The sequence below is a fragment of the Podarcis pityusensis genome (genome assembly GCF_964106645.2).
Source record: "Podarcis pityusensis genome assembly, chromosome: 8".
Lineage (NCBI taxonomy): Eukaryota > Metazoa > Chordata > Lepidosauria > Squamata > Lacertidae > Podarcis > Podarcis pityusensis.
Window position 1 is genome coordinate 71,446,757 of NC_138033.1, and position 14,316 is coordinate 71,461,072.

Here is a 14,316-nt window from a genome sequence, read left to right on the forward strand (position 1 = left end):
GGGCTTGCGCACCATTGTTCTGGGTTCTCTCCTCCCTCCTGCATGTGGTGAGTGGGGACCCAGTTGCAACAGTTCCTTGAATAAAGATCAGGCTTACTAGCCGCTTTGCTTCTCAATATACTCTGGTTGGCCTCTGTTATTTTCTCCTACCAATAGGGAATCCACTTATACGAGCTCCGGAATAACCCATAAAGGAAAGGGAGCAGTTTTTCTTCTAACACCTACCTAGTAATATGGTAGCCGCACCACTAGACCGGATCTCATGAAGGCAAAGAGATAATATTAACAGCCCAGCTTCCCCCTCTTTCATACCTGACACCTCCCACCCGCAACAACACTGATGCGCCTCGGAGGGAAGACGGATCATTTAATTACCTTCCCAGCTGCCTTTTAGCATTGCAAATGAGGCTGGGAGAGTTGTAAACAGCAGTGAGTTTGCCTTCCCTTGAAAACTTAACCGGATTCTTGGCTGACAAGGGTAATCATTAATGTAGATTAGCAGAATACATTCAAAGGCTGATAAGATCCATCTCTCCATGAGCATTCCCAGAAGCAAGTTTTATACAGATGGGTTGGGTCTGTTTTGAGCTTCTTTTCCACGGGTCCTTCATAAGGTGATGGAACAGTGCCAACCTTAATAGGGGTGGGACTGGAAGAGGAAATTTGGCATGGGTCAGCATTTCGAGTGGATGTTGCACCAGTGGTATAACTAGGGGCGAGGCGGTTTCTTGCAGGTGTTTTAAACAAAAATTGCCCTTTTCCCTTATGGGGTATCCAAGAGCCCATATAGAGTCCTTACATAGGTTCCCTATTGGTAGGAGAAAATAACAGAGGCCAACCAGAGAATACTGAGGAGCAAAGCAGCTTGTATGCTTGATCTTTATTGATCTGTTGCAACAGAGTGCTCCTCTCACCTGCAGGAGAGAGGAGGGACCCAGAAAAATGGCATGCAAGGCCTTATAAAGACTTTTTAAATTGCCACCCTGTAGATCAAGACCACCCCCAAAAAACATCATACATACATCACAGAAGGGGTGTAACCTAAGACCCCTCAGATACATCACACCGACATCACCAAAAAGGCGGTCTAAAACAGAAAATTTGAATGTTGTTTTTCTGCTGTCATTGTTTATCTCCTGTCTGGCAGGTTACTTGATTGGATTTCCTGGGTAGCCTGGCCAATCTTTTGTAGTGATAAATACTTAGTTCCTGGGCCAGGTCACAGGCTCACACCCTATTCAAACACAGACATACCCTTAAGACAGGATTTGTGAAGGAAAAGACAATGGGGAGGCTTTTCCACTTTGACATTGCAGAGAAAACATTTGCTCAGTTTAAGAATCAAAATGGCTTCAGGCCGGTCTTCCTGTGCTGATCTATGTATGTGCGGTTATGAACATTACCATATATCTAAGACCTCAAAATTCACAGAAGACAGGCGAACTAGTAGCAGTGTACTGGAAGAAGCAAAGATCACCAGTTTTGAAGCGATGGTTCTTCAACATCAGCTTCATTGGACTGGTCATGTTGCGCGGGTGCCTGATTATCATCTTCCAAAGCAACTACAGTATATTTGGATCTTACTGATTGCTTTTGCTCACTTATAAAGTCATTTATGCAGATGCGGGTGGCGCTGTGGGTAAAACCTCAGTGCCTAGGACTTGCTGATCGTAAGGTCGGTGGTTCGAATCCCCGCGGCGGGGTGAGCTCCCGTCGTTCGGTCCCAGCTCCTGCCCACCTAGCAGTTCAAAAGCACCCCTAAGTGCAAGTAGATAAATAGGTACCGCTTTATAGCGGGAAGGTAAACAGTGTTTCCATGTGCTGCGCTGGTACTGGCTCGCCAGAGCAGCTTCGTCACACTGGCCACGTGACCCGGAAGTGTGTCCGGACAGCGCTGGCCCCTGGCCTCTTAAGTGAGATGGGCACACAACCCTAGAGTCGGACACGACTGGCCCGTACGGGCAGGGGTACCTTTACCTTTACCTTTAAAGTCATTTAAATGCAGCCTTTCAGCCATAAAAGCAGCCCTCAAAGTGTATCACAATATAAAAAAACCCAACACATTAAAATGCAATAAAAACCAGCTCTAAATACAATAAAATCAGAAACAGGTGAAGGGAGTCACAGCATAATGAAGAGCAGAGAAAGAGCTTCGAACCAGACCAAAGCCGGGAGAAATTAAAGACTCTTGACAGCTCATCTAAAGCTTAACCAGGTTATCTAAATCTTGAAAAGAAAGGGATTACGAGTTCTGCTGCTGTCGTTAAACACAACATGATGCATCGTTGAGTGTCACGCCCACGCATGACATCTCTGAGGCTTATTGTTGGGGGTCGTATCCAGTTAAGTTGTTGAAATGCATGAACCTCGGTTAGTCCTGTCTGTTAACTTCAATGTTAACTTCTGACCGGGCTTCAACTCTGAGATCCTGAATTAGGTGCACATATTTTAGGTATCACTCAGTTGGTAAGAGCATGGTGCTGGTAACACCAAGGTTGCAGGTCTGATCCCTATAAGGGATAGCTGCCTATTCCTGCATTGCAGGGGGTCAGACCAAATGATCCTCAGGGTCCCTTCCAAGCCCACAATTCTATGGTTCTGTATATGCACTTGCCAACTGTGGGTAACTCTTCATGCAACTTGATGGTGGGCTCTGATGCACAAGTTTATTCCATAATAAATGTGCTGGTCTTTCTGGTGCTGCAAGACCATCCTCATCACAATAGGCTAACACCACCAACCCATCTAGAAACCGGGTTTTGCTCTTAAGCAACTCCTCCTCACTTGTACTCAGAGCTCCATCTTGTGGGCAGCTGGAGAAATGGTCCTTATTTTTACAACAGGGGCATGGTGATGACTCGGGCGCCATTCGCACCAGACACTTAAAGCTCTATGATGTCACACTGTGTGTGTGTGTGTGTGTGTGTAATTTTTATTAAATTTTCTGTTTTACAATTTTGAATACTCATTGAAACATCCTTAAAATATCAATGACTTGCCTTCTTCTCTTTCCGTGGTTCATTTTGCATACCACAAATACCTGCATATTTTACATAAATGAAACCATTCAGTATCCCATTAGTACATCCATCAAAACTTATTTACACTGTTTGGATTTATCTTAATGCTGCCAACGTTTTCAAGTGCACAAATCCCCCCCCCCCCCCCATATTCAATAAACATTTTCCAATCTTCTCCAAATGTATGTTCTTCTTGTTCTCTTATTCTATAAGTTAGGTCTGCAAGCTGGGCATATTCCGTCAGCTTAAGTTGCCATTCTTCTTCAGTTGGGACCTCGCTCATTTTCCATTTGGGGGCTAACAAAACACGGACCACAGTAAATAACCTTTTTTGACACCTGGGAATTTCTGTCTGAAATATCCCGAACAGAAAGAATCCTAGGAGCTGCTGCCGTTTGTTAACTCTGCTGAGAAGGGAGTCTTATGGAGGGCTTCTTCTGTGTATCTGTGTCAGGCCCTGTCTGCATTATAGATTTGAAGTCGTATCATACCACTTCAAACCGTCATGGCTTCCCACAAAAAATCTGGGAAACAGTGGTTTGTTGAAGGTGCTGAGGGTTTGTTTGTTAAACCACTAACTACAAAAACAACCCCCGTAGCCCAGACTTGATCTGCCAGGCAAAGCTGTCTTGTCACTCCCAGAAAGCTCTGGGTGGGTGACCTGGGACCAGAGAGATGCCAACTTTACCAGAACGAAACAAAACAACACCAGGAGATCTTGTTACAGACAGTCTGGCATGCTCCGACATGCCTCCTCGGCGATGTTCTTCCTGTTGCGCAGCGACCTGCTATTCCTCACAGCACTTGATCTTCTCAGAGGGGTCGTGCTTCAGGGCTCGGGTGCAGGGATGCAATAGCAGGGACTTAATCATAAACCTCTTTCCACTGGGGCCCAACAAGGTAACCTCTGGCATTCTGAGCACCAGTGCTCAGTTATTGCTGCTGCTGTTGTTGCCAACTTACCAGCAATCAGGTGGAACAAGTTGCTTGTTTTGTTGATTGCCTCAGGTCCCATCTGCCCGACATCCGCCCCCAGTGGGAGGAATATAGCAGCTTCAAGAGAGTCATTCAGACCAGGGAAATGGCTTGATGCCTGCTCCTCCGCATAGCTGTCAACTTCCCCCTTTTTAAGGGAAATTCCCTTATTCTGAATAGGATTCTTCGCAAGAAAAGGGAAAAAGTTGACAGCTATGTTCCTCCGGTGCCCCTGCCTACACCAAAATCAGAAGGCAGAACCAGGTGGGGCGTGAAAGCTGGATTGCATCCTACACCATTAGCAAGTAAAAGCAGGACCTCCTGCTCAGTGTTCAGCATAGAGCCCACTGTCAGGATAATAATAATTATTAATATTTATTTATTTATTTATTTATTTATTTCCCGCCCTCCCGACCAGAGCCGGGCTCAGGGTGGCTAACACCAGTAAAATTACAATAAAAACATAAGGGGGGGACCAATTTAAAATACAGGTTAAAATAAAATTTAAAATGCAGCCTCAATTTAAAAGTAGCCCATAGATCAAAACCATAAGGGGAGGGAAACATAAGGGTCAGACTGAGTCCAAACCAAAGGCCAGGCAGAACAGCTCCGTCTTGCAGGCCCTGCAGAAAGATGTCAGGTCCTGCAGGGCCCTAGTCTCTTGCGACAGAGTGTTCCACCAAGTCGGGGCCAGTACTGAAAAGGCCCCGGCCCTAGTCGAGACCAATCTAATCACCTTGCGACTTGGGACCTCCAAAATGTTGTCATTTGTGGACCTTAAGGTCCTCCGCGGGGCATACCAGGAGAGGCAGTCCTGTAGGCACATGGGTCCTAGGCCACATAGGGCTTTAAAGGTCAAAACCAGCACCTCAAACCTGACCCTGTACTCCATCCCGTTCCGCCTCTGTCCAGGTTTTCCAAAGAATCCACCCACCTTCCACGGATGACGCTATAATTAATCCCTCTTGCTTCTGAACCAGTGAAGGATGGTCCATTAGGGCAAACAGGGCACTGCCCCACCAATCTTAGTCTGCCCACCCAGCCCCCTGCCAGCCTGCTTACTTACAGCTAAACAAGGGGTGGCCCTGCAGATCCACACTGTGTTTAAAGCACATCCAATGCACATTTCAAGCATCTCTCTCTCTCATATACACACACAGAGACATGAATCCTGGGAACTGTAGTTTGCTTATGGTGCTGGGAAATGCAGCACAGTGAGGGGGAAACTCACGGAAGCCCCATGTAGAATGCATTGCGGTAATCTGATCTGGAAGTTAGCAGAGAATGGAGTACAGTGGCCAAGACATCTCTGCCTGAAAAGCATGGGAAAGCGAGGCACCTCTAGTGACAGCGCTGATTCTGGGATCACCCCCCAAGCTGCTCACCTGCACTTTCCAGGGGATGCAACACTGTCCAGGGCAGGCCATCTCCCCACCTCCTGGGCATGAGAACTCAGTATACATGACACCTCTGTCTTTTCAGGATTCGGTTACAGTCAGGAACATAAGAAGAGCCCATTGAAAATCAATTACTGCCTTTGACCACAGAGGTAGAGCATAGCCATCATGGTGATTAGCCTTCGTTAGCCCAGCCCTCCATGAATTTGTCCAGTCCTCTTTTAAAGCCATATAGTTTGGTGGCTTCCACTGCCTCCCGTGGAAGTGAGTTCCATAGTTTAACTGGGCACTACATGAAGAAGTGGAACGCGGGTGGCGCTGTGGTCTAAACCACTGAGCCTCTTGGGCTTGCCGATCAGAAGGTTGGCGGTTCAAATCCCCGCGATGGGGTGAGCTCCCGTTATCTGTCCCTGCTCCTGCCAACCTAGCAGATCGAAAGCATGCTAGTGCAAGTAGATAAATAGGTACCACTGTGGCGGGAAGGTAAACAGCGTTTCTATGCACTCTGGTTTCCGTCACGGTGTTCTGTTGCACCAGAAGCAATTTAGTCATGCTGGCCACATGACCCAGAAAGCTGTCTGTGGACAAACGCTGGCTCCCTCGGCCTGAAAGCGAGATGAGCGCCGCAGCCCCATAGTCGCCTTTGACTGGACTTAACCATCCAGGGGTCTTTTATGTTTACCTTTTACCTTTACATGAAGAACTACCTTCTTTTAACTGTCCTGAAGAGTCCAACATTCTGCTGCATTGGATGTTCACACAGTCTAGTGTTATGAGGAGAAGGATATTTTTATTTTTATTTTTTTAAAAGGGCCCCCATGTGAAAAAGGTTCCCCACCCCTGATCTACAGTTTCAGAACTTCGACTTGGAAGAGCTCACAAATGTGCCCTAGGCAGGGAGCCAAGAAGTCTGTCAGGCCAATATCCTATTAACCATTAGCGGTCAGGCACCCCTCCCTCTTCTTAGAATCCATTTACAGTAGTCATTAAATAAACAGCTCTCGGTACACTCCAGAATGCACGGATCGTAACAAAACAAGGAGGCGAAGGGAGCTGGCTGGCTGGCTCTGCTTCTGAACGGGCTGGATATTAATGGGGCAAAGTCTTTCGGGGTTAAAATATGGTCTGGTAGCCGGTTTCCTTTCCATAGGAATGGTCCATTTGTGTGTTCGATCGAAGCTTTGCTTGCACAAACAAATCTGAGAGTTGCTGCTCTGAGGACCCTCCAAGAAGCAGGAGAGACGACCTTGGGGCATGAGGACAGCCGAGTGTTGGGGAGCAAACAGCGGTGCGCGCCTCCTCGCACTCAGAACCCACGGGATAAGGGAACCGCCCACGTTTTGTTCGGGAGCAACCTCAGAATAAATAAAAGAGCGCCAGTCGGCCGTGGAAGAGAAATGACTGGTAAGAAAAATATATTTCTGTCTCGCTCTCTCCATTAAATGATAATGTTCTCAAAAGGGAGGTTCAGTTCCTCCACTCTTGGCTGCTATGTGCAGAGATGTGATACCCCCCCTCACTTTCTAGATCCAGTATGATGCCCTGGGATATCACAAGGTCACATGCGAGGCATGGGGCGGGGCCAAAGGCAGAAGTGGGTGGAGCAATGAATGTAAATTTTGCCGATGTACAAGAGGCTAATATTGTGATAGTAATTTTGAGGTCTTAGATGTATGGTAATGTTCATAAGTGTACCCACCAAGCATGTACATAGATCAGCACAGGACGACCGACCTGAAACCATTTTGATTCCCACACTGACCAAATGTTTTCCCTGCAAGGGAGCCTTCCCATTGTCTCAGGAATTGAGTAATCAGCATTTTAATGGGGGACAGGCTATCAGGAAAGACAATCAGATAACTGGCAGACAGGAAAAACAACATTCAAATTTCTGTTTTAGACCGCCTTTTCTGTGATGTAGGTATGATGTATCTGGGGGGAGGGTCTTAGGTTACACCCCTTCTGTGATGTATGTATGATGTTTCGAAATGACGTCACGCGCGTGCGCGGAAGCGGCGAATCGCGACCTACGCACGCGCAGACGCTGGGTGCGTTTGCTTCAGGATGCGAACGGGGCTCCGGAATGGATCCCATTCGCATCCAGCGGTACCACTGTAATTTGCTCTTAAACTGTAACACGCTGTAAATTTTATATCTATATTCCACAATCATTCCCATGTCTATATTATGGTCAAATATGTATTGTCAAGATTGAGAGCATCTTAACGGATTACTTGTCCTTCTTCCTGAGAGGCACCAGAGTCGAGGCCGAGGCAGCAAGGAAATGGATGGTGCTGAGCGAGGAGGAGGATGCTGAGGAGGGGACCCTGACTGGGGAGCACAGCCACAAATTTATCCCCGAGAATCACCTGATCCCGACTGCTGTGCAACCGAGCTGGAAGGAGCTGCACCGGGCGGCCCGGAATGGGGACACGCACCTGGTCAAGCAGCTGTTGAAGCAAGGGGCGGACACAGAGAGCAGGTGAGGTGAGAGGGGAGGGCCCTCTGCTGCCCCTTCTGGTGTCCTGGAGGAAGTGCATGCACTGGGCCTGCAGTAGCGCTACCTATGAGTCAGCAACGCTATTAGTTAAGAACAGGAAGGTCCAACTTCCATACCCTCTGACATTTCTCTGATGAAAATAGGGACGTCCTACAGTATTATATCTATATATCTTTATCTGTATCTATATCTATATTATTTATATTTATAGTCCGTGCTTTTTTCTAAAAAATGTTTAGGGGTACTCTCATTTTGACTCAAGAAAATCACCACTTTATAGTTCAAATCGGGGAAAATAAATACAGTAAATGGACAAAAGTACAAAGAATCAGAAAAACTTTAGGGGTATGTGTACCCCTGCGTCCCCTCCAGAAAAAAGCACTGAATATTTATATTTATATTTATATTTATATTTATTTATATTTATATTTATATTTATATTTATATTTATATTTATATTTATATTTATATTTATATTTATATCCCGCTCATCTGACTGGGTTTTCCCAGCCACTGTTGGCGGCTTCCAACATATATAAAAATGTAATCAAGCATGAAGCATTTAAAAACATTTAAAAACTTCCCTTGGCTCGGGGGGTCGCATAACCCCATACCCTCCAACATCTCTCCAATGAAAATAGGGACTTCCAAAGGGAAAAAATGAGACATTCCAGGATCAAATCAGAAACCAGGACAACTGGCTGTAAATCCAGGAAAATAGGGACACTTGGAGGGTCTGAACTTCTCATACCAAGGGGGCCGCAACAGTAATTCGACACGAAACCTGCAGGCTGCACGCTGCATTTTTGCACGGGTGGGAGAGAGCGGGACCCTAATTCGCCACCGCCCTCCAAAAAACCCCTTCGAGCAGCCTTCCCAAAATTGGCTAAGTGAGGAACTGGCTTTGGGAAGGAGGACGAGGCTCTGGTAGGGTCCCAGAGCCCTCCTACCTCCTTCCCAAAGCTGGGAAAGCACTAACCAGGCTTTGGGAATGAGGCAGGAGAACTGAAGGACTCTGTCAGATCCCTTAGGCCTCCTTTCCAAAGCCCAGTGCCTCACTTACCCAACTTTGAGAAGGCAATGCAAGGGCTGCAGGGGGAGCGTCATATGATTGACACCAGGCAGGCCCCCTCACCTGCTTAAAAACAACTTAGCTTAGGGAAACCTATCCACACAGAATGTGGATGAGTGTTTTAACCTGCTTTTAAAGCTTAACGATAGTGTCAATTAATTTTTGAATGTTCTAAATACAGTCAAATCTCGGTCCCTGAATGCTTCCGTTATCGTACGTTTCAGCTCCTGAACACCCCAAACCAAGAAGTACGTATTCCCATTTTTGAACTTTTTTTGGAAGCCAAACGTTCGACGCGGCTTCCGCTTGAGTGCAAGAAGCTCTTGCAGCCAATCGGAAGCCGCGCCTCGGTTGTCAAACATTTCAGAAGCCGAATGGGCTTCCGGAAAGGATTATGTTTGACAACCGAAGTTTGACTATAGTTGTTTTCAATGGTTTGTTTCATTCTCCTTGCAAACTGCGTCGAGGTTGCTGTTCCATTCCATTTCACAACCAAGCAGTATATAACTCTTACAAAACAAATAAGTAACGGGAAACCACCCTTTCAGAGATGAGAATGGCTGGACGCCTTTACACGCCGCCTCCTTGAACGGTAGTGCCACGATGGTGAGGTTTCTCATCCAGCGTGGAGCATTGGCCAATGCCAGCGACACTTCCGGCTACAGGCCTCTCCACTGCGCCGCTTGGAGTGGCCACAGCCAAGTGGCGGAGCTCCTCCTGCGCCGGGGTGCAGCGGCGGAGGCGCCGACCAAAGGAGGCCTCACCCCGCTCCATTTCGCCGCTGCCAACGGGCACACCCTGGTGGTGCAGCTCCTCTTGCGGCACGGAACGGACCCGACCGGCCTCGACCGTCGCCAGTGGTCGGCCCTGCATTGGGCGACGGCCAACAACCGGTTGCATATTGTGGACCTGCTGATATCGCAGGGCGTCAGCCCGGATTTAGGAAACGGAGGGAGTGTCACACCACTGCACGTAGCAGCCGAGAGCAGAAGAACGGAAGCTCTGAAGTTCTTGCTTGCCAAAGGCGCCAGCATGAATGCTCAGGACAGCCTAGGGAGAACGCCGCTCTCCATTGCTACTAACAACGGCCATCATGAGGTTAGATTATTTGTTTGTTTGTTGTCTTTATACAGCCACGGGTGGGAGCCTCTGGTGTTCTCCAGATGTTAGCCAATGAGTTCTTATTGCTTTTCAAAGATTTTAGCAAATTAATCCAAATTTAATACAAATTTTAAGTTGACTTGCTACGCTGCTTCGATGATGTTTCTCTTTCCTCCCTTCCTGCTGAATGTTACGTACTTCTCCTAATTCCATTTCAATACTTAAAATATTTTAACATTTTATCATTCATTTCCCCCCTTCTTCATTTCCCATCAGTACATATTTCAATTTCTGCTTAGACTTTTATATAACTACAGTGGAACCTTGGTACTCAAATGGTTTGGCTCGCGAACAAATCAGCTCCTGAACGCCGCAAACCCGGAAGTGAGTGTTCCGGTTTGCAAACGCTTTTCGGAAGCTGAACGTTCAACACGGCTTCTGCAGCTTCTGATTGAGTGCAGGAAGTTCCTGCAGCCAATCAGAAGCCGCATCTTGATTTTCAAACCATTTCGGGAATCGAACAGACTCCCGAAACAGATTAAGTTCAAGAACCAAGGTGCCACCGTATTACATATTCCCAGAATATCAAGTAGAGTTACTCTTCACTTTGTCAGCCCACAAAAATAATTGGTTATAAATCAATATTCCACAAATATTGGAATATGCCCTCCAGATGTTAATGGACTACAACTCCCATGATCCCTGGTTACATTGGCTGGGGCTGATGAGAGCTATAGTTTGTCCCCTTCTAAGGCAGGAAAATCTTTGAAGGGGACATGGCGGTCAGGAAGCATGGCTATCATTGAAGGATCCTGCACTTTGGTTTTGCCACTACAGTATGGTGGAAAAGTCATAAGCTTGCATTTCGCTAAGCAGATGTCAGCAAACATTTCAGCAAGGGGCCGGTCCACTGTCCCTCAGACCTTGTGGGGGGCTGGACTATATTTTGGAGGGGAAAATGAAGAAATTCCTATGCCCCACAAATAACCCAGAGATGCATTTTAAATAAAAGCACACATTCTACTCATGTAAAAATACCATGCAGGCCCCCACAAATAACCCAGATATGCATTTTAAATAAAAGGACACATTCTACTCATGTAAAATCACGCTGATTCCCGGACTGTCCGCGGGCCAGATTTAGAAGGCGATTGGGCCGGATCCAGCCCCCGGGCCTTAGTTAGCCTACCCATGCGCTCAGGTGTGCACCTAGGCTTTGGGGAAGATTTTTTTTAAGCCAAACATGTATTGAGTACATACTCATACTCAGTCATAAAGAACATTCTTTTTCTTCATCAAAGAAGCTAAAACTTAAATTAGCTTATTGATTATTTTTTCCAGAAAAAGAAATAACAACTAAACTTTAATTTAAAAAATACAAACTTAAAAAATGAAACACAAAGCACCAAATTTTTTGCCAGGACTTTACAAAGATACAGCCAATGTTCATGATCTAACCAGATAATGAGCTCACCCCAGCTGACCAAAGCAGATCAAGGTTTCTTCATCTTCCTGTCCTAGAGAATGAGCAAAAAGGTGATGAGAAGAGACAGATGCAGGCAGGAGAAAAAGGCTGGAATGGACCTGCAGCTTCTACTTGAGATGCTTCCAGAGAGAGATGTAGGCAGAAGCTGCAGGTCCATTCCAGCCTTTTTCTTCTGCCTGCGTCTCTCTGTGTCTGCTTCCCTCCTACTCCCTCCCCCTTAGTCTTTCCCCTATCGTGCAGGCCAGTTATGGCAGCTCAGGGGCCCCTGAAACATTAGAGAACTTACGGATAAAGTGGTGTCCGGGGCTTACGTGAGTCCCTCATTGTTTGCTGTACAGTGATACCTCAGGTTAAGTACTTAATTCGTTCCAGAGGTCCGTACTTAACCTGAAACTGTTCTTAACCTGAAGCACCACTTTAGTTAACAGGGCCTCCTGCTGCTGCCATGCCGCCAGAGCCTGATTTCTGTTCTTATCCTGAAGCAAAGTTCTTAACCTGAAGCACTATTTCTGGGCTAGTGGAGTGTGTAACCTGAAGCGTATGTAACCTGAAGCGTATGTAACCCGAGGTACCACTGTATTTTCCTCTCCCTTTCACTAGATGGTGAAGCTTCTGCTGCAGAGTCAAGCAGCTGTGAACCTGACTGACCACCACGGCTGCACTGCCCTCCACAAAGCTGCGACTGAGGGTCACCTGCCAGTTGTCTCCTCCCTGGTCAGGGAAGGTGCTGCGAGCATCGATGGGAGGGACCACCTCAACCTGACTCCACTTCACCGGGCTGCCAGCCACGGCCACGTCGCTGTTGTCAGCTTCCTCCTGGACGAGGGGGCAGACGTCAACGCCACTGGCTGGATGGGCAAAACCCCCTTGCACCTGGCTGCAGAGAAAGGGCACTTCCCTTTGATGGAACTCTTGTTGGCAAAGGGGGCAAGCCTTTTCCGGAGGACTCAGTGGAAGGAGACAGCACAGGAGCTGGTCTCAGAGAGGACAAGTCCTGGAGGCATCCCTAGCCTGGAGGACCTTGGGCCACCTCAGTCTCCCCCCTCCTGTAACTCTATAGCCTCCTGACTCAGCCCTCTGCCTGGTCTGATCACATATTAAATGCTTGCCTTTTTAGTATTGTTATGTATGGTTTGATGTACAGTGGTTCAGTTGTAACATCGGTACAGTACTGGTGGGTGGGTGTATGAGAGCCAGTCGGGTATAGCAGTTAAAATGTAATGATAATAATAATTTATTATTTATACCCTGCCCATCTGGCTGGGTTTCCCCAGCCACTCTGGGCAGCTCCCAACAGAATATTAAAAACATGATAAAACATCAAACATTAAAAACTTCCTTAAACAAGGCTGCCTTCAGATGCCCTCTAAAAGTCAGATAGTTGTTTATTTCCTTGACATCTGAAGGGAGGGCATTCCACAGGGCGAGAGCCACTACCAAGAAGGCCCTCTGCCTGGTTCCCTGTAACCTCACTTCTCACAGTGAGGGAACCGCCACAAGGCCCTCAGAGCTGGACCTCAGTGTCTGGGCTGAACAATGGGGGTGGAGATTCTCCTTCTGGTATTGGGAATCTGGGAGACTAGGGTTCAAATCCCCCCACGGGCATGAAACTCACTGGGTGACCTTGGGCTAGTCACCAGTCCATCAGCCTAACCTACCTCTCAGGGCTGTTGTGAGGATAACATGGGAAGAGAATTGTATAGGCCTCCTAGAGTGTGAATGTAATAAATCAGGCTTCCTCAAACTTGGTCCTCCAGATGTTTTTGGCCTACAACTCCCATGATCCCTAGCTAGCAGGACCAGTGGTCAGGGATGATGGGAATTGTAGTCTCAAAACATCTGGAGGGCCGAGTTTGAGGAAGCCTGTAATAAATAAATAAATGTAAGGGAGAGGAAATAGCTTTGCGTAGTCCTAGGCAACCTCTGGAGGTGGAGCACAGCACACCTGCCCCCAAGTCTCTCTTGCTGGCCACTGAGTCCCTCCCAAGACCACACCCTCTTTCCTCAAGCCACACCCCTCACTAACCACACATACTCTCCTCAGGCTACACCCATCTGTGGCCCTGGTGATTGTTTTGCCAGGTTGGGCAAAAGATAGGGCTCTAGAAAAGACCCCCAACAGAAATCCTGGCGAGCTGCTGCCACTCAGTGGGGACCCTGTGGTCTGACTCAGTATATGGCAGTTTCCTATGGAGATGTGTTAAATTCTCTAACTGGTTTTTGTGCTGATTATGATGATGGCAAAGGGATTCCCTGGTGGAGTTTGGGGAAGAGAATTGATTCACTTGGCATTTAAAGGGGAACCTACCAAATTCACAAGGGATGCGGGTGGCACTGTGGGTTAAACCACAGAGCCTATGAATTGCCAATCAGAAGGTCAGCGGTTCAAATCCCCGTGACGGAGCAAGCTCCTGTTGCTCGGTCCCTGCTCCTGCCAACCTAGCAGTTCGAAAGCACGTCAAAGTGCAAGTAGATAAATAGGTACCGCTTCGGCAGGAAGGTAAACGGCATTTCCATGCGCTGCTCTGGTTCGCCAGAAGCAGCTTAGTCATGCTGGCCACATGACCCGGAAGCTGGACGCCGGCTCCCTCGGCCAATAAAGCGAGATGAGTGCCACAACCCCAGAGTCGTTCGCGACTGGACCTAATGGTCAGGGGTCCCTTTACCTTTACCTTACCAAATTCACACTTTCCGGAACAATACGCAGACCAAACCACAGGCATCCTTCAGAATTTGCACTTCTCTGAATTTTGCCATGCAGTTCT

At 47.4% G+C, this 14,316-nt stretch overlaps 1 protein-coding gene across 1 annotated transcript; it reads left to right on the forward strand.

The window, feature by feature from the left end:
• The first annotated feature begins 6,387 nt into the window (after positions 1-6,387).
• Positions 6,388-12,667, forward strand: ANKRD65 (ankyrin repeat domain 65). The gene is made up of 4 exons (XM_081016545.1): positions 6,388-6,796; positions 7,646-7,874; positions 9,513-10,062; positions 12,152-12,667. The coding sequence occupies exons 1-4, from the start codon at positions 6,790-6,792 to the stop codon at positions 12,617-12,619; spliced, it is 1,254 nt and encodes a 417-aa protein (XP_080872671.1). The 5' UTR covers positions 6,388-6,789; the 3' UTR covers positions 12,620-12,667.
• The last annotated feature ends 1,649 nt before the right edge of the window (positions 12,668-14,316 follow it).

Excerpts from the sequence above, each read along its gene's own strand:
- ANKRD65 (XM_081016545.1), top strand. Across the intron at positions 7,875-9,512 it reads GGGGCGGACACAGAGAGCAG|AGATGAGAATGGCTGGACGC; the intron begins GTGAGGTGAGAG and ends CCACCCTTTCAG. Across the intron at positions 10,063-12,151 it reads CTAACAACGGCCATCATGAG|ATGGTGAAGCTTCTGCTGCA; the intron begins GTTAGATTATTT and ends CCCTTTCACTAG.